We start from the raw sequence: 19,395 nt of genomic DNA, 5'->3' as shown, positions 1-19,395 counted from the left end.
CATGTGTCTTCACGTAAGTTTATTTCACTCTTAGTTGAACTTCGGCCTGTTAATTGCCAAGAGTAGTTTTGAAGCTTGCTTTTTTTCTAAGCCCTCTTAACTTCTGGCGAAGAATCATCTTTGCACTAGAATAGCTTCATCTACACCTTGCCCTCATCCATCCATATCTCTTACTTAAGGCCTAGCATCGCAGCCGCTCTCCTTCAAGCTGAGCAGAACTAGGCTGATGCAGTTTTGAGCCTGTCAGGTCTGTTCTTCCCTTCTCTGCTCTGGGCATGATGATGATCAACGTGTTCCCCTGGCAGCCTGCTCACAAGTCAACTGACACAGGCACCGTGCCCTGTTCTCCCATCCTTAAGTGCAGAGCACCACCATCAGGTCAGCCTTCTCCTTGTTGTCTTTAATTAGTTTACTTCTTCCAGCTGTGTCATTATAACACAGGAAGCTCATTTTAGTTGAGATAATTAGTGCAATATTTTAATCTAGGAGGGCAAGCCCAGAATGTACCTTTCTTGACTTCATGTAAAATAAATTTTCAAAGACGGTTATGATACGTTTGAATCTACAGATTCATTTTCAACACTAGGAAGAAAATCTGGAGGGGCAGAAATTTTTGCTTTTTATTACTTGTGCCAGCTAGTTTCCTTGCCAGGTTAGGGATTGATTCCCGCCCCCCCCCCCTTTTGGTCTTGGGAGGAATTCTGCAGTAAGATCTATTCAGATTGCTGCCCTACATATGGTGAATGCTTCTAAAACCCATGGATTAAAAGAGAGACCTTACTGTTGTTTTTCTCTCCTTTATCCAGCTCTCCGTGCTGTACTTTGTGCATAGTGTCCTTGTTGTGATCAGTGTGTCCAGGTGAATGCCCTGCTTGCCCAGTGTTATGGTTTGGCTTGTTAAATAGTTTGTTTAATATCTACCAACAATATTGATTTTTGGCTTTGGTTTTTTCCCCTTCTCCTCTTGTCCTTTTTCTGCTTTTTTGCAGAAGTTTAGTTGATAAAACAAGTCAAACAGCAAAATGCAGTGTATGCTTTTAAGTCTTTCTGGAAGCTTCACTTAAAATTTTCCCTTTTTGTGGAAAAGTACACTAGTAGAACTGGGAGGACAGATAGCTAGCTCTACATGTAGCAGAAGCATTGATGGTTACAAGAAATAGTCCAGAAATTTTAATTCCCTAGTTAACTCTGTGTACTGCTATGTTCATTTCTATAGCCCGTTGTTGTCCCAGTTGTACAGGAGTGCTGTCCACCTCAGTGAAATTGGTCTCACCTAGAAAGTGGTTTAGTTCCTTCTACTTGGGCAAGAAGAAAAAGTATTACAGTGGTGTGAGGGCACTACTGCATCAATTGGTAGGTAGGTTAGATTTTTCTACTGCAGTAGATGACTTTGAACGCTCATGGATACCTGGCTTTCAGCACCAGCATGGACAAACCCTCCGCAATAGGAAGCTTCAAGTGTTAGATTAAGTTTTAGTATTTCAAACAGTGATTCAATCAGTGTAGAAATGATATTTGTTTATTCTGTAGTGTTATTTTCCTCTATCTTTTGCAACATCTCTTCTTCCTTTCCTGTGACCTAGTCCTCTTTTTTTTCAATAGGAAAACCTTAACACTTTTTCTTCTGCCCCTCTGATATACTATCGTATCCTGTCCCATTTTAGAGTAGGACTTCTTTTATTTAGATCAGAGCACCTTTCCAACTTGCAGCACTGTTATCCCCTTTCTTCTCGAGTTCTTCTGAGCCTTATTCTTTCCCTTTTGTCCATACCTTCCTTCCTTTCCTTCTGTGGCTTCCCCATTCACCCTCCCTGGTTGTGTAACAGTGACAGCTTGCTGCCTCAAAACAGAGCATTCAAATGAATTCGCTTAGCCAATAACTTCTGTGAAGTTGCCTTTTCTAATGGTGTTATTACTCAGTGATGCACAAATGTGATATTGCCCCTACTGGTAGGCAAACGGGGGATCTGTATAAACATGGTAAACTGCTGTTTTTCTTTAAAGGAGAGCCAAAGACTTGTGCTTTACACTTTTTATTTTCCCCCGGTGTAGCCATTTTGATTGTCAAATCTTGTAGGGTTTTGTGAGTTGACTGTATTATCCTAATAACAATTTCCAAAAGTTAATGATTGTCAAGCCTTATCCATGCATTGAATTGTGGAAAAATCATTCCATTTAGTCATACAATTTGCAATGTACTGAGATGTATCTGGGGTGTTCTGACATGTTTTCAGTGTCTCATGCACACTCTCAGCTGCTGGAATGGCTCGTTTAGAGAAGAAGAAGGAACATAAAAATATTATAGAATCAAAGAAGCCTTGTCTTTAAGTGTTTAAATCTAAACTGAATACTGATTTAAAATTTCTTCAGTTACAGTAAGAGATAAATCTGTGTTGCGAATGTGACTGACTTTTAAGCCCATTGGAACTGAAAAGACTTGTCAAACTGTAGCATTACATTAAATTAGGTGTGGAAGAAGCAAACTTTTATGATGATATTGTCTCTTGACAACATGAACTGAGTAAGATGGGGCAAATTCTTTATTAGAAAGGACTAGGAATGAGGCTCTTCATTGATAATACAAGAAAGCCGCTTGGATTTCCGTTCCTTGATCTAACTTAAACCTTTGCAGGCTGTTATTAAGGCTTTCAGGTTCAGAGAGAAATCTAAGAGTAGCATAAACCCTCATTTCCATTGCCATTTCTGTTGATAACTCTGGACTGTAATGAAGCAGACTTAACAGGATAGTTATCTGGGGAACCCCAATATAGAGTATCTTCAGTTGGCTAGCTATTTCAGACCCACTTTTATGGTCCAAGAAATTCAGTGCTAATAATCAGGAGGCTCAAGAGCAGGAGTGTGATCTCATCATCTTTGTTCTAAAAGGGGGGGGGAGGGAAACATATAAGCAATGTGCAAGTTTTGTGCTTGTCTGTGTGCATATGAAGAAGTTCTTGTAGTCCTAGGATAGATAGAAGGAACAGAGAGCAGACTGGGGCATGATGTTACCTTCATATTCAAATTTTGTCATCATTCACTTTCCAAAACACACAGTTCTTATTTCTGTCTCCTAATATTGGCAGCACTGATTTAAAAACAACAACAAAAAAGTCAGTGCATCAGCAACTTAATTTTTTGTATCACAATAAATCAATTCCACTGGATGAAAAAGGAAGCAAAGGTTCTTGAGTTGTCTAAATGATAATTTAGACATGAAGTGGAAAAACATCTGCCTTGCTTGAGTAAATGTAAACCCTGAAGTTATGAGGAAAGTGAAACAGCTCTTCTGAGCCATCCTTTAGGTATAGCCTTTGTGCTCACAGTTGGGTGGTAACAACCATTCGTGGTATACCAGCATACAGGTTATGTTGCGCAAGTTGATCTGTGCTGGGATCAAATACAAACTGAAATGTCAAAAAATTCATTGGGGATTCTCTTTTCCATACTCAGCTGTTATCAACTGCATTGTTTTCTGTCGAAATGTCAGGGGGGTGAAAGAGGGTACAGAAAGTTAGTTCAAGTTACGTAAGTAAGCAATTTTGGGCAATGTTATCCCAGCACAGTGTCCTTATAAAGTTAACATGTGTTCTTTATTCTTGTGTAGGAAGACGAATGTAACTGCTTAGTGTTGTCACAGTCTTCCAGGCACTTCTTGAGATGCAGGTAGAGCCTTGATTAGCAGGGAAAGGAGAACAAACTTAATATTGATTTTCTTTATAATTTTATTTCCCCATGGCAAGTGTAATATCATGCCGTGGAAGCTTTGAACACTATGGTAAGCAGAGAGGGTGTAGCTTTTTCTGAAATTTCCCAATAAAAAGAGCACTTGGGAATGTGGGTTTGACGGCATCGGGGGAACATCAATCATTTGAAGCTTCAAATACGTGACCAAAATAATAAAAATTGGATGCCTATAGTTTAGTAACCTAAATAATTAACTGATGTTTCCCAGGCAATCTTTGCAATTCCAGTGAGTTTGTGTGTGACTTTAGTGCAAATTGCCAGGTGTTCAGCATTTGGGAGCGTTCAGGTGCCTGGCTTCATCCAACAAGGCGGGTGTCTTTGGATATACAGGTTGGATGTTTTCATATTCAGGAGACGACTGTAAGTTTTAGGAAAATGCAATTATCAACTTCAGTTTGAAAAATACAGTATTTGGAAAGGTGGAACACTGTCTCTGAAAATAAAAAGCATTAGAGATGATGGAATTACATATGAAATGTATATGGGGAAAATATCTGTAAGCAAAAAGGAAAATCTTGTGGAATATTTGTTGTTTAAGACGTTATTTGCTTCTTTGTAATGTTAAAAAGATTTATTAATAGTTCTGTGGCAGACAGCATTCACAAGTCTTTGGCATCCAAACTAGATTGCGTATTGGATGGATCCCACAACTGGATGTGTGCACTGACCTCTTTATTTCTAGCATTTTCAATAGGAACTTGGTAGCAGCATTTTCTAAATGTATAAAGCAACCTGAGACAGTAGAAACCCTGTTCACGTCACAGCTGCTGCACAGTTTACAATTGGTACCTTTAATTCGCAGCCTCTCCTAAGTGAAGCTGCTCTAACATGGGCAAATCTAACACATCAAAAGACTCAGTTTTTTTCCAATTTTAAGGCATTCCCATTACCCCTTTGGCCTCTGCTTGCTGTGTAAGCAGCCTCTGTGCTAAGAGGAGCTTTCCTTGAAATCAGCTTAGCAACTGTGCTGTAGCTTGATTATTTTTCCCTGTTTTTGATAACTGGTAGCATAGTGTCGAGCTCTTTCCCCATCTATTTGTTCCTCTGGGGAGGAGGAGGTGAGGCAAGGCATGCATGGGAGGAGGGAGGAAGAGTTGTGGGATCTTCAATACAACAGCTCCCACCCCCTCTTTGAAATTATCTACTTCCAGTTGTGGGATTTCTCAATAGATTACTTTTTTCCCTGTTTTTTGTAAGCCTAGTTTTCTTTGATCTTGCTAGTTCCGTACAAGTCTCCCCGAGACATTCTGCAGTCATTATCACCTTTTTGGGTGGAATTTATTTTATTTTTTGGTTTGTTTGGTTTTTTTAAATAACTTTTTAACAGTGGTGCATATATATGCTTGGGATAGAGCTCATGTAATTTTCCAATCGTATTGATTGTATGTGATTGTGCCCTGCAGAGGTATATTTAACAAAAAATAAAAAGCATAGTCTAGGTAATAAATGAGACCATGAGATTTGTTGAGTCAGGTTATGAACTGTTTCTTGAATTTATTTAGGATCCTGGATGAGTGAAGTTCCCTGTCTGCTGTTCTCATAAATCAGTGCTAAACAAAATGTTATTAATTCTCTCTTTCTGTTTGAACTGGTTTTTTCTTGCTTTTTCTTCTCCTTTGGTTGTTTTCTTCCTTTCCTGCTTTTCTTCCCCATCAAAAAAAATCTTGAGCCTTTATGGGAATGACTGACTCTGGGTTGATATTGTGAATATTTATTGTTTGTAACTATCAAAACATTTTTAATAGGAGTAGAGCTTAAGTAGAATGTATGAGAAGAATTCCATAAACTGAACTCTTTGCAAGTTCAGGGGAATTTTGCAGTCCTGTGTGTACAGGCCTGGCCGTGGGGGAGTCATTCAGAGGCACACGAGGTATTGAGATCACTTTCCTTGAAAGGTTAGGTGCTTTACTGCCTTTTGGAAAAACTCCAAGGTGACAAAAGGAGTAGAAGAAAGAGTTTGCTCTGTCCAACTCCCTCTGTCTTTACTCCTGCAACATACTTTTTAAACTTGAAAGAAAAGCCGCCTAGATGTTACGCTGAAGTGGGACGGAGTGGATTGAAGGAGGCAAAAGGCAAGAGGATCCAGAGATCTGAAAGTCAGTATTTGTCTCCTTTATTTCTTTTTTAGAACTATAGAGCCAACAGCGTCACTTCTGTATTAAACAACAAGGAAGTGGAGACCAATTGTGTGTGCATGGTGGTTATATAGAAAAAGCCATATGTTGAAATGCTATTTCTTCTTCCGTCTTCACCTTGTGTTTCTCCCTCTTAAAGCTGACTCAGCCTCACCTTGCTTCCACATAGTATCTAAGGGTCCTTTGAGTTGCGGATTCAACAAAAAAGAAACGGGTGGAAAGGTGGTAATTCACTAATTGGTTTGTAAATAGATGGAAGTATCTACAAGGTCTTATCTGCTTTTCTGTCAGCATTTATATTAAATGATAAATTAATGGAGAACACTTTGAAATATCTCTGATTTTCTGTCCGGGATGAATGTGCGTTCTTCTAAGCTTTGCGTGAGGTGTAAGACTGGGTAAGACTGACTGTGTAAGACTTTTTCCAGGTCAAGGTGTGTTTGTTCTCTGCTGGGCTGGAGCGTAAGAGATTCCAAATATCAGAGAAGCCGCGTGCCTCTGTTTGGGCGTCTGGTCTGTTCTTGGACTCTGCCTGTAAGCAAAGTGGCTTCTTCATGAGTTCACCAGAGGTGAAGGAGAAAGGATACTTAATTAGCAAAATGGATTATTGTGCTCGAAGAGAATCTACATATTTAAAAAAAACCCAAAACATTACAAAACAAGCCCTTCAGAGCAAGAAGCAAGCAGCATGCCTCTAATGTTGAGCCTATTTTGGAACTTGTCTTAAAGTGAGAATAAGGTATGGCCCACAGTCTGGTTTGTGGTTTTTAATCTTCTCCTTTCACTCCTTTTTGTGGGCTTTACCAAGTCAGTAGCTGCCTATAAATCTGAGACTGGCTGGACGGTACGGAATAAGCTGCTGCTGTTTCACAGAAAAACTATTCCTTCTCCTATTCCAGGGCAAACACAGCCTTCTGCCCCGTGAGTTTGTGTGTATGTTTATTACCTCTAGCTTTACTTTTCAGCCCAGGCACTGTGGATCCTGTCTGAGCTGTGTGCTTTGCTGGACTGAAGCCCGTCGCTGCTGACTGTGAGGCCCCCTCCCACTTCCACACAGTTGTATTTTCTTGCTGGATGGCTTGAAGCATGCAGTTCCTATAAAGGGAATTGTATTTTGTATTTAGTGGGCAATCCAGCAGAAAACTGGATGTTCAGTTGGTGGTGGTTTCCTTTCCCTTTTTCCTACTAGTCTAAGGGTCCAGGATGCTCAGGTACTCACTCTGGAATTAATAAAAAAAAAAAAAAAGGCATGTTTCTGCAATTGTTGGCTTTTAAAGAAGATCTGAAGTGCTCTGGAGAGTCAGGTCCCTGTGGAAGGGAGCAGTGGCCGCTCTGCATCAGAAGAGCTTTGGGGAAACTTGGAGGTTTTTGGATACGGAAAAGAGGGGAGGCTGGGTTCAGGTGAATGGCAGCTGCTGGAACATTTTTTTCCCTTTGGGTATGGGTACCAGGATGGAAGGGAGCTGGAAGAGGCTAGCCCAGAACATGGGATTTCTTAATGCCATCTTGCTCAGTGAATGCATGAGTCTTCTTCCCTGTGCATCACCATAAAGCACAAACCAAAATCTAAGCAAATTTGTGTTACTGCTCGCCACTCGAGTATGGTTAAGGGCTCTTTCTGGCCTCTCCAAAAAAGGGGGAAGTTCAGAGGACAGTGCAAGCATGTTGAGAAAACACGCTGTCTCCTTGCTGCTGTAAACTGCTTCGGGCTCTCTTTCTGGGAAGAGCAGAGAGCAGAGATTGTGATCTTCCTGCAGAGGCAGCAGCACCCTGGAGCAAAGGGGTCCCCTGTCCTGGCTGGGATGTCTTGAGTTGTTTCTGTAACCTTCTTCCCCATGATTGAGCTCTGACTCTGTCTCCTGGACTGTGAGTGTGGGAGAGGCTAAAATGGAGGCAGCCTGATGCCTCTTGCCCTAGGCCACCAGGCTTACACCTTTGGTGCTTGGTGATTCTGAGCGGCTGGTCCCTGCTGTAGGTCTGCGAACAGCAGCTTTAGGAGAAACACAGTCCCTCCACTAGAGCAAACAAGGCAGCTAATGATTTGTATTAATGCACTTGTCATTTTTGGATGCTTCCTTAGCTATAGCTCTGCCCAGGTGTTGAGTGCTGGGTTGGTTTCTTTGAGCTGAACCTGCAATAAATTGCCACTTATGTACTGCACTCAACAACAGTGGACATTGTCTACCTGGACTTCTCCAAGGCCTTTGATAGGGTCCCCCACAGTCTCGTCCTGGAGAAATGAATGCGTTATGACCCAGACAAGTGGTCTGTGCAGTGGGTGGGGAACTGGCTGACAGGCCGCACCCAAAGGGTGGTGGTAAATAGCTCCTTTTCCAAGTGGCAACCTGTCACTAGTGGAGTCCCCCAGGGATGGATATTGGGCACAATGTTATTCAACATCTTCATAAGTGGTCTGGATAACGGCATCAAGTGTAGCCTGATGAAGTTTGCTGATGACACCAAGTTGAGCAAGGAACTAGACACTCCAGAAGGGAGAGCTGCTCTGCAGGGAGATCTGGATAGGCTGGAAGATTGGGCCAGCAAGAACCTTATGAAGTTCAACAAGGAGAAGTGTAAGGTCTTGCACCTGGGAAAACATAATCCAGGAGTGCAGCACAGGCTGGGATCCACCTGGCTGGAGAGCAGCTCTGTGGAAAGGGACCTGGGGGTCCTGGTGGACAGGAAGCTCAACATGAGTGAACAGTGTGCTGCTGCAGCTAAGGCAGCCAACAGGATGCTGGGTTGCATCAAAAAGGGCACCACCAGCAGAGATAAAGAAGTCATCATCCCGCTCTACTCGGCGCTTGTCAGGCCACACCTGGAGTACTGTGTACAGTTCTGGTCCTTGCTATACAGAAAGGATGTGGACAGGCTGGAAGGGGTCCAGAGAAGGGCCACCAAGATGATCAAAGGACTGGGAAGCCTGCCATACGAGGATAGGCTGGGAGAACTGGGTTTGTTCGGCCCTGAAAAAAGGAGGCTCAGAGGGGATCTCATCCCCATGTCCCAGTACTTAAGGGGCAGCTACAAAGAAGGTGGAGACTCCCTTTTCACAAGGAGTCCCATGGAGAGGACAAGGGGGAATGGACACAAGTTGATCTTGGGGAGATTCCGACTGGACACGAGAGGAAAATTTTTCACAGTGAGGACAGTCAACCATTGGAATAATCTCCCCAGGGAAGTGGTTGACTCGGCCACATTGGACACCTTCAAGAGTTGTCTGGACAGGGTGCTGGGCCATCTTGTCCAGCCTGTGCTCTTCCTAGAAAGGGTTGGACTAGATGATCCCTGAGGTCCCTTCCAACCTGTGATTCTGTGAAAAACAAACAGAAAAGTATCGATCTGTGGCATGGCCAATGTATAGATTTCTTCAGTCTTGCAGTGTCAATTCTGAAATTAACCTCACTGTTAATAGGGCTGCCATTGTTAAAGAAAGCTTGTCCTCGCCCAGTGTTAGGTGTTTGGCCTCTGTTACTATGAAGCGAGCATACAGTCGCAGTACCAGTGTACTTTGTCTGGCTGGTAAGAGTTCATTCACATTAGCTTGAGGTATATGGTATTTGCAAAATACAGTAAAACCAAGATCAAACACCTATTGTATTAAACGAAGTCTTGGGTGAATGGAAACCTGTGCTTGGATGTCTGCTTGCTGGGTGTGGAGGATCCCCAATTCCCTGCAAAAACCCTGGGACCTGCAAGCGTGTGAGTAACCTTGGAAAATTAAACCAGTGGCCACTTGGAGCAACAAGGTATGGTGTGAAAGTACTTTCTCATAAAGGACATTTCACCTTCCACAGACTGCAAATGCCTAACCTGAGGGCAGAAAGCAATTCTGAGCAGCAGGTGTTTGTGTGTGTTGCTGGGCAGCGTTGAGAGGGGATTGTGCAGCTGCTGTGCTTGCTTTTGAAGATATCCCTGATTATAGAACTGACGAGAGAGCAAGAATGATGTAGTGTTGGGCAGAGACAGTTTTTATGAGCAGCACTTGTCGTCCCAGACTATGGAGGGGAACCCATGAAAGCAAAGGGTGGGTTCAGAGCATGTCGTCCTTTCTTTCACATGCATTTATTTCTACAGTCTCCGTCCCATTTTTATTCTAGCCCCTACTGGTACAGTACGGTCTTTTACTTTCCCCCAAACCAGTCTGCTGGTGCATTTTCCATTAAGACCTGGGCTCTTACTGGAGACCAGTAACAGGGCAGCTTTAGCACCTGCTGAGCCAGCCAGCTCCTGGATTTTGACGTTCAGGAGGCAACCCTGTTGAATTTGTAGAGCAACTGCATCCTAGATCTGAAATTTTGTTGCTCAGTCCTGCATCCAATGCTGCTAGTCATTGGGGGGGGAGAGATGCTGTTAATTCTCAGCTTTCTAGCTGTGCAAGCAAAAACGTGAGTGAAGTTAGAGGGGACACGTTTGAATTTGAAATTGCAGAATTTGAATTTGAAACTGCAGAGCGTGAAGTGGGGCCATTTCTCCCAACTTGTGCCCGTTTGGGAACGGGGAGTGACGGGTCTTGGGGCAGAGGCAAGAATTTTGCTGAGCCACAAGATGCCAAAGTGAGATTTACATATACCTTAGATCATCACATTTTTATTTGAACTCTTGAAAGTTTGAGGTTATTTTTTTTTCATGGTATGAGCAGTTAATTTGCTCTTGGCAAGAATTGAAGGCGTCTGGCACTTGAATGGGGTAGGTGGTCGAACTTGCCCTTGTCAGATTGAACTTTAAAACCTCTTTCAAACTAAACATAGGGGTTTTTTCTGCTCTTTGCTTAACCTTCTGCAGACGGTCATCAGCCTTTGGCCTCAGCATCCTACTCCCCTCCCACCCTCCCCTGCTTTAGCACAGAAATCCAGTGGGGAAACTGCTTTGGACTGGTTTGGGCTCAAGAAAGACTGCCTGTCCTTTTAACGATTTGCATTTACATCCTAAAAGAAGGAGGCTTGGAGGTACTGGGGCAGGTAAGAGAAACAGATTCCACTAATCTTTAATTGTTAATTAACTCCTTGTCCCAAGTTCATTCACCTTTGTAGGTGCCTATGAATTTTAGCTGCTGCCAGAGTGTGTTTTCATTCATGGCATGGGCCCGAGGAGCCATTTTGAGAGGGGCCTCCCATCCCAGCTCTTACAAAGGCTTTCCCCGTACAACCCACTAATGTGTTGTGCTTGACTTTTATCCCTGACCTGTAGCAAGGCTTCATGTTGTGAAGAGAAATTCATAAGGTCAGGTAGTCCTGAGTAATTGCTGATCTCTTGCCTGGCTGTAAAAAAGCATTGCTGATTTACTTTGTGCTCTGTTTTTGGGGTGTGGGGGGACAGGGAATGCTTTTCTTCTCAAGAGCCTAAGTCAGTCTCAAAACTGTTCGAGCTACTTAACATTTGCTGTGCTCTTCAGCATATTGCATGGGTGCTGTGGGGCGCTCCCGCCGCTCTGAGTAGCAGCAGTAGGTTCATAGGGTGGTTGCTGGAGGATGAGCTGTGGGTCTGCAAGCCCAGTTAGTTGTCCTTTCGTGCAGCGGTGAGAAACAGTGGGATGGAAATGGCCTGCGCTGGCTGGAGCCCAGCTGTGTTGCACAGCAGGCATGGGGGGGGGGGGGGGGGGGGGGGGGGGGGGGGGGGCGTTCCTGTATGCTTGCCTAGAGCCTTCTGATTTTGATCTTAATCAGCAACTTGGTTCTTGGCTTTCTACACTTCTTAAAGGGGTGAAGCAGAGGAAAAGAGCCCTTCCTAATTTTTACTTTCTTTCTTGCCAGTAACCCCTTTCAGGCAGTAATGTTGCAGTAATATTTGTGGGATCCTTCCAGGATGATGTGGAGCATGTGGCAGTGCTGCAGAGGAAAAAGGAGTGTCAAAGAGCTCTGGAGGGAAGAGGGGTGTTTTCCAGCCAAGTGCTATGGCAAAGAGCTGGCCGAAGAAATAGCAAGGGCTCTTGCTCTAAAGCTCAGCTGTCACCTCTCATGGTGGTAGTTCGCCACGAGTCTCACATCTCCCCTCTTACAAGAAATGCTGTGAACATAGATTGGGTATGTCAGGGGCCGAGCCAGCCTTAGTGGGTGATAAATTTGATTTAAGGTATTAGTAACAAGTCCTGTATCTCCTCTAAGTTGATGAGCAAAGTTCACTTTACTGTGAAGTAGAAACAGGGAGTGTTTCCCATTTAATCAAGACAGGATGAAAATGAGGTGCTTTCCCCACTCTTGAGCTTTGGGTTTTAAATGTGAGATCAGCAGTGCTTTGTGTGATGGCAGACACCATGATCTGCCTTTATCTTGACAGAAGCAGGCGGTTGTGCTTGTAACAGGCAGGTCAGCACACGCTTGTGGACACACCTTTCCCTGGAGGTGAGCAGAGTGACAGGGCAGAGACCGCAGCAAGGTTGTCCTTTCTGCAGGGGAACCAGCCACAGGCACGTCGGTGCTCCTAAAACCAGGGAGAATTAAGCATGGGTGAGGGAGGGCTGCTGGCAGGCAGCAAAGGGTCGCTCTGGGCCTGGCCCTAGGGCTGCAGAGCACAGAAGTGTGCCTGGCTTGTTGCTGGCTGATTTTTCCTGTAGGAGGGAAAGGCTCGGAAGAGCAGTGCTTCCTGGAGTACTTTCAATTGCCTGAATAGTTTTCCTTTCTCTTGCCCTCCTGCCCTGAGTGTTGTTTTTTTGTTTCTGTATTTGGTTGACTTCGCTCCCCTTTTAGATTTCTTTTTTTCCCCCCTTTGTGGTGTTGCATCTATCACAAACCTTTTGAAAGATAATCTGTTTGCTGTTACCAGCAAGAGGGGTGCCCGTAGCCTGAGCAAGTATGTCTTGTTTTGCATGTTTTCTTGCAGTATTTGTTGCTATGCTATTCGTGTATGCTAGGGAGAGCCCCTTAGGGCTCGATATGCTCTTGGAGCCAAATAAGGTAATTTCTGCTTTTGTAGAGGAGTTGGAGCCGAGACGAAGTCATTGCCCAAGAGCCCAGAGAGGGGGTTGTGAAAGAACCTAGAGGTCTTCTGCATCCCAGATTGGCCCTTGAGCCACTCCTGTTTTCTTCCCCCAAGGTGCTGGCCCACCAGCGCTGGCAAGACCATGGGCATGGAGATCACCAGTGCTAAACGCAGCTGATCTTTAATTTAGTTACTCAGGAGGCAGTTCTTGGTAGCTGTGGCACTGAGTACATGGGGGCAGGCAGAGACCATCCTGAGTTAGACATCTTTTTGAAAAAGTCTTCCACGGCAAGCAAGTCCTGGGCAGGCTGCCAGCCCTTTCCAGTAGTTGTTTCCCAAGCTGTTGTGACTGTGGTCCATGAGCTTCCTCCCACAGGGTATGCGAACAAACCCAACACGGAGTCATGTAAAGGGCATCTCAAAACCGCAGCACAGAGGAAATCTTCTCTGCCACTTAATCGGCTGTAGGATGGCTGATGAGGCCTTGCCACCAGAGCTGATGGGGTGTGCAGATCCCTTGCTTTAGCAAAGGTGGAAAATATAAATTTTCTCTGCCTTGCTGAGCGATTTTTCAGAGACCTGGTTTTACTGGAACATGGTTATTAACATTAGCGTACCCTCCTTGGGTACCAGGGACAGTCAGTTTGCATTGAGGTGTTGCAAGCTCTGAACAGGAATAGCTGTGATGCACCAGCTACACCATATATGCTTTTTAGGGATTAAAGATGCTCAGTGTATGGACGAACTCCCCTAGAGACCTCTTCCCTATCACCTCTCTCCTCTGCAGTAGCATTTCCCGCATCTGTCACCTAAATAGTGGAGAGCTGAGGTGAGCCTGAAAGCACAGACAGTAGTTGAAGGGGACAGAGGAACTCAGGTGAAAGGAGAAAAGAGACCAGGAAAACTAGGAGATTCCTCTAGGAAAAAAGGGAAGGAAACAGCCAAAACCATTTTGTCTAAGGGCAACTGGTCTGTGGAGCTTGGGGTACTGGGGGCTCTCCCCCTGAGGAAGACAGGTAGGATCTGTACAGAGGCATAAAAGCACCTGGACTGCAGATCAGAGCAGCCAGGTGGCTTTGGCAGCTCTGTGCTGGCTCCTGTCGCAAGCAGATCTGGGGAAACACCACACAGGCAGAGAGTCCTTTTGCTGGCTGATGGGGCAGGCTGAAGAAATTCAAGCCATATGTTTTTGTACAAATTTGTCAGGGTTGAGCCTGCTGCTTAAAAAGAGGGCACCCAGGGCTCTAGGAAGAGAGTGTATTGTTTCTAAAAGCTGTTTGTGCTTAGAGGCACGCTTGTCCCACTGGTGGTGTCTGTCCTGATTTATCCTGCAGCTGCGGGACAAAAGGATGATTGGAGAGGACTGTGGGGCTCCTGCCACTCTGATACTGGCTGAAACAGGGCCTGTGGGCTGCGATGGCAGCGTGGTTTTTCTGGGCAGGCAAGTATAAGCTCTCTCTTTCTGGTTCCAGGACAATGCATCTTTTTCTGGTGTGTCTCTTCAGTGTCTGGGGTCTGGCTGCCCCTGAGCACTATGTTGTGGAAGATGTCTGCACTGCAAAGCCACGCGACATCCCAGTGAATCCCATCTGCATCTATCGCAACCCCGAGAAGAAGCCCCAGGAGGGTGAGGGGCAAGAGCCAGGGAAGGGCAAGCTCCCAGAGTCTACTAACCCCCGGGTCTGGGAGCTGTCAAAGGCCAACTCGCGCTTTGCTGTTATCTTCTACAAGCACCTGGCTGACTCCAAGGACAATGGGGAAAACATCTTCATGTCGCCTCTCAGCATTTCTACAGCCTTCGCCATGACCAAGCTTGGAGCTTGTGGTAGCACCCTCCAGCAGCTCATGGAGGTCGGTGGCATTTTTCTGTAGCTGTTACCAGGGTCTGAAAGGCAGAAAAGGTGATCGTGGCTGACCACTGCTAAAGGGCTCTCTGCATCGGGATGGCTCCCTGGCTTGGGAATGGAGACCTTTATTTAAACAAGCCCCTGGGAAGGACATACACAGGCTGCTTGTCTCTGGATTTGTTTAGATCCCCACTCTTTCCTCTGATTCCCTATTTGGATCCAGCATTTGGGCTGAATTTCCTGGGTTTGAGAGGTTAGTTTTCATCTGGAGGAAAGGAAGCCCATTTCAGAGCTGAAGGGGGTGGGAACAGTTTGTTTCTTGCAGATTGGATAAGCACTTAGCCGAGCAGGTAGCTAAGCCTTTTCTTATGCAGAAAGCAGGAAAAAACATCACGTCCCATTGGGAGTCCACATTCCCTCTCTCTCCCTTGGGCACGGTACCACCTGACTTCCAGGGCTCTGCCACCCTGCGGGAGCACAGGAAGGTCAGTTACTTCTTGAGGGCCTCCTTGTAGTAAGTTTAAGGGCAGTCTGAACACCCCTCCAGGAATAAATAGCTTATGTTGCACAGTATTTCAGCAGCACAGTAAGGGCCTGAGCTTCCTAGGCAGGGGAGCCTGTACGCAGGGAACCTCTCCCTCCAGCTGTAGCTCTTAAACTCAGAGGGGAGAACCTTGATCCTGGACTGAGAGGTAATCCTGAGCTCTGGCTCTTCTGCGGGACCTATTAGCCCTTGCCTGTCCAAGAACCCTTCTCACTGTCAGACCCACTAACCTGACAACTGTGAGTGTGCTCGTCTGCCACATGGGGTTTCGTAAGTAATGTTGGGGTCTCCTGCTGTTATCCACACAGTCTGGGCAGAGCAGAGCAGTTAACCACATCTCCAAAATCTTCACTCATGGTTTCCCTGCTGGGCAGCCCTTCCCACTGGAAGGTGACCCTTCTCTCACTGAGCCAGCCAGGATGCAGAGCTGCACTCCTAATCCCCCCTGCGACACACAAAAAGGCCAGTAACACCACCTTTGCCTCACAGGAAATGGTGCCAGAGATCCTGGATGTTCGTGTGGAGCAACATGCTATGGGATTTTCTGTGCCTTAAAGCCCTGAGGTTGGATAGTAGTAGGCAAATCATAACTGTCCTTCCAGCTGGCAGCTGAGAGCAGATAAGAAAAAATTAACTGTGCTGCAGAAATCTACCCTCAAAACGATTGCTTCATAGTTCCATGCCCTGCAAAAATAGATAACACGTACCAAAATTATTCAACAGGCCATGAGAATTGCTCCTGGGAAGGAGCAGCCTTTGGCATCATCACAGGAGGGTTTGGGGCAAACCCTGTGAGTCCTCCTGTGACCTGCACTGACCTGAGAGCTGCTTGCAGGCCCCATCAGAGCAATGCTCATCTCGTGTCAGGCTCTAACTGGAGTGTGGTAGAGTGTGTGTGAACGCTGTGCGTAAACTGTTAATTTTAACAGTGCTAGGGAAAACATCGTGGTTCATATGCCAAGCTAGAGTCTGTTCCCTGACAGGAAAACATCTCCAAGACCTTAGTGTGTCTTCTGCATGACCATCTAAAGGGTCTAGCTAGGTCATGCCCACACTTGAGACAGACACGTACAAAATGATGCATCTTCCCCCGGCAGCTGGGACAAAGTGCGTGGGGAACAGAGGCAGAGAAAGAGGCAGACGCAGGCGGGCACCCTGCTGCTAGCTCTGGGGAAGGAACTTCAGCGGGCAAGAGCTGGAGTCTTCTGTCGGGTAAGATGCTGGGTCAAAGACAGTCAGAAGCCAGGGCCAGTCAAGGGCAGAGTATGGAGAGCAAGGAAGCCAGGGTTAGAAAGAGGAGCAGTACCTCTGCAGACTGAGCAGTGTTTAATCCTGCATTTTGGACTCCAAACCAGGGTCCTGGGCTAGTGATGTGTTGCTTTTCCATGGATTTGGGTTCCACATTAAACATGGAGGGTGAAGTTCTGAGGGCCTGCAAACTTCTTGGCTCGATGATTTAGGCTGTTGAGCAGTGGGCAAAGGCTGCATCACCACTTGCTGTGGGGCCTAGGAACACAGGAACCTGCTCATGGATTCCTTCTCGCTGTTTGGCTCCTCCAGGTCTTTCGATTTGACACCATTTCAGAGAAGACATCTGATCAGATCCACTTCTTCTTTGCCAAGCTGAACTGCCGCCTTTACAAGAAAGCCAACAAATCCTCAGAGCTGGTATCAGCCAACCGCCTCTTTGGGGAGAAATCTTTGGTCTTTAACGAGACTTACCAGAACATTAGTGAAATAGTTTATGGAGCGAAACTCTGGCCCTTGAACTTCAAAGTGAGTTGAACTGCTCAGGATTTCTCATTGGTTGGTTGGGGATTTTTCCTTCCTTGTCTTTCTGCTTTTGCTGCATCCTCATCTTTTGCCTGCAGGGAGTGTCACTCTCTGGGCGTGTGGGCACCACTGAGGGCAGGAGGGATGCAGCTCCTTCTGTCCTAGCTCACCTTAACTGCAGTCACTTCCCCACTCCTCATTTCTAAACGCTGCAGCATTATGCTGGGGGCAGTGTCCTCCCCAAGCACACACCCTGTTAACCTGTCTCCTGCAGAAGGGATAAAAAGAGGTGTTCAAAACGCATGGCTTAACCTTTTTTGGTATCTTCCTTCAGGATAAGCCAGAACTTTCCAGGAAGATCATTAATGAGTGGGTGGCTAATAAGACAGAGAAGCGCATTACAGAAGTGATCCCAGAAAAAGGTATTGATGCTCTCACTGTCTTGGTCCTGGTCAACACCATTTATTTTAAGGTATGACTAACAAAACTGGGTGAGCAGCTTGTTTCCCAGGGAGAAAACATGATGCTCATGTTTGTCCTCTCCCTCTCCCTTTTAGGGACACTGGAAATCACAGTTCCCAGCTCAAAACACAAAATTGGATTTATTTCATAAAGCCAATGGTGAGATCTGCAAAGTCCCAATTATGTACCAAGAGTCCAAATTCCGCCATGTGTCCGTCCCCCAGGACAAAGTCCAGGTGCTGGAGCTGCCTTACAAGGGGGATGATATCACAATGGTGCTGGTCCTGCCTAATGCCGGGACGCTGTTGGAGGAGGTGGAGCGAGACCTGACATCAGAGAAGCTGCAGGACTGGATAGACTCCATGACAGAGGTCTCTCTCTTCATCTACCTCCCTCGCTTCCGCATCGAGGACAGCTTCAGTGTCAAGGAGAAGCTGAGGAAAATGGGGCTGGAAGATCTCTTCAGTCCAGAAAATGCCAGACTCCCAGGTCAGATGTGGAGACAGGGCAATGCATGGTAGGGGTGGAGGGGTAACCACTCCTCCATGAGCACCAGGGAAATAAGTGCACCAGCACGTGAGGAACGAGAACATGAAAGCACTTAGATGTTGCTGCGGTCAACGACAGACTCTGTGATCAGTCCCATCATGGACACGCAGCCCTGCTCTGCACTAAGGGCATGGGAGATAAGCAATCAATTGCAGCCGGCAGAGGATATTTTTGATTTAGGGCAGACGCGCCTTCTGCTTGAACACAGGCCATGAAGGATGAAATGTATTCTTTCTTCAGCTGTTGCCTAAAAACATAGTTTTAGCTTTTTCCATTTTCTGTTTCAGGTATCATTGCAGAGGGCCGTACAGACCTGTATGTATCTGAGGCTTTCCACAAAGCCTTCCTTGAGGTAAGCTGTGTTTTGTCCCAGCAGCGTCTTCCTCTTTGTTTTTAAAAACATGAAGCATTGAAAGAAAAAATAGCTCTGAAGTCATGGTGTTCACTTCCTCAGCAATCTGGGGCTTTAGGGGGAAGTGGGAGCTTGGTACCCACCTCCCATGGGGAACGAGGGAGAGCCCTCTACCTACTGCCTGTATTTTAATCCCATCTTCTCTTTTTGTTGGTAGGTGAATGAGGAAGGCAGCGAGGCATCAGCTGCTACAGCTGTCACTGTTTCTGGCCGTTCCTTCCCCATGAACAGAATAATCTTCAATGCCAACAGGCCCTTCCTGCTTTTCATCCGGGAAGCTGCCCTCAACACCATTATCTTCATGGGCAGAATAGCTGATCCTTGCTCCTAAAGGGCCTGTCAAGGTCTTGCATCTCCCTTCTCTGCCTCTGGAAAAGGGGCAGTAGGGTACTGCCACAAAGCCCGGGCTCCTCCTGGGGTGGTTGGTCTTACTGTTTGATGCAAGCTGCAGGAGGGACTGTTACCTACCTGGGGTGTTACTGCTCCTCTTGCTGTGTCAGGCAAGGGGGTTCAGAGAGCACCTCACCTGCTCCATCCACATTCGAAGGGAAGCTGAATTTTTTCCAGCACTGGCATTTTTGTGGCACCTAAGCCTGCATCCAGCATTGCTGTCATTCTTATAGCCAACCCTCCTCTCATTCAGGCCTCAAACTGTAACTCTGATCCCCTGGTACATTAAAAACCTACAGATCTGTATGTAACAAACTGATCTCTGAATGGACAGTTTTCACTAAGTCCCTTCCTAGACTTATTCCTTCTTCAATAAACGGGTCCTTCCCTGCACACCCTGGCCCCAGCAGAACAACACTGTGCTGGGGAGGTCAGCAGAACAGCAGCAGCCAAAATAGCATGTGCTGGCTGGGCCAGAAACATCTTTACACAGACCTGTGTGGAACAGCTGGTAGGTGGCAGAGTTGCCAAACACCAGAGCCCTAACTGCCCAGAGCTCTAGCGCGTCCGATGTGTCCAAGTGCTGAGACGTCACTAGTGAAAGCCTCATGTAGCCAAGGC

The 19,395-nt window shown here is 46.0% G+C and overlaps 1 protein-coding gene and 1 long non-coding RNA gene across 3 annotated transcripts in view; both read left to right on the top strand.

Moving 5' to 3' along the window:
- RC3H1 (ring finger and CCCH-type domains 1) overlaps nucleotides 1-19,093 on the top strand; it is an 84,742-nt gene extending 65,649 nt beyond the window's left edge. The window contains exons 1-7 of one of the 2 annotated variants that reach the window (XM_075096815.1): nucleotides 10,724-10,840; nucleotides 14,270-14,648; nucleotides 16,749-16,964; nucleotides 17,296-17,433; nucleotides 17,519-17,912; nucleotides 18,260-18,324; nucleotides 18,542-19,093. In XM_075096815.1, the coding sequence (XP_074952916.1) occupies nucleotides 14,274-14,648; nucleotides 16,749-16,964; nucleotides 17,296-17,433; nucleotides 17,519-17,912; nucleotides 18,260-18,324; nucleotides 18,542-18,715 (1,362 nt within the window). In that variant the 5' untranslated portion in view covers nucleotides 10,724-10,840; nucleotides 14,270-14,273 and the 3' untranslated portion in view covers nucleotides 18,716-19,093. Of the gene's footprint in view, nucleotides 1-10,723; nucleotides 10,841-14,269; nucleotides 14,649-16,748; nucleotides 16,965-17,295; nucleotides 17,434-17,518; nucleotides 17,913-18,259; nucleotides 18,325-18,541 lie in introns of those variants that run through there. The other variant, XM_075096816.1, reaches the window with a different exon arrangement.
- Nucleotides 9,537-10,730, top strand: LOC142058873 (uncharacterized). The gene is made up of 2 exons (XR_012661136.1): nucleotides 9,537-9,628; nucleotides 10,665-10,730. It is a non-coding gene; the product is annotated as an uncharacterized LOC142058873 (long non-coding RNA).
- Nucleotides 19,094-19,395: the final 302 nt, after the last annotated feature.

Source organism: Phalacrocorax aristotelis, chromosome 6 (assembly GCF_949628215.1).
Source record: "Phalacrocorax aristotelis chromosome 6, bGulAri2.1, whole genome shotgun sequence".
In the NCBI taxonomy this organism is placed as follows: Eukaryota; Metazoa; Chordata; class Aves; order Suliformes; family Phalacrocoracidae; genus Phalacrocorax; species Phalacrocorax aristotelis.
This window is presented reverse-complemented; position numbering and strand designations above follow the sequence as displayed.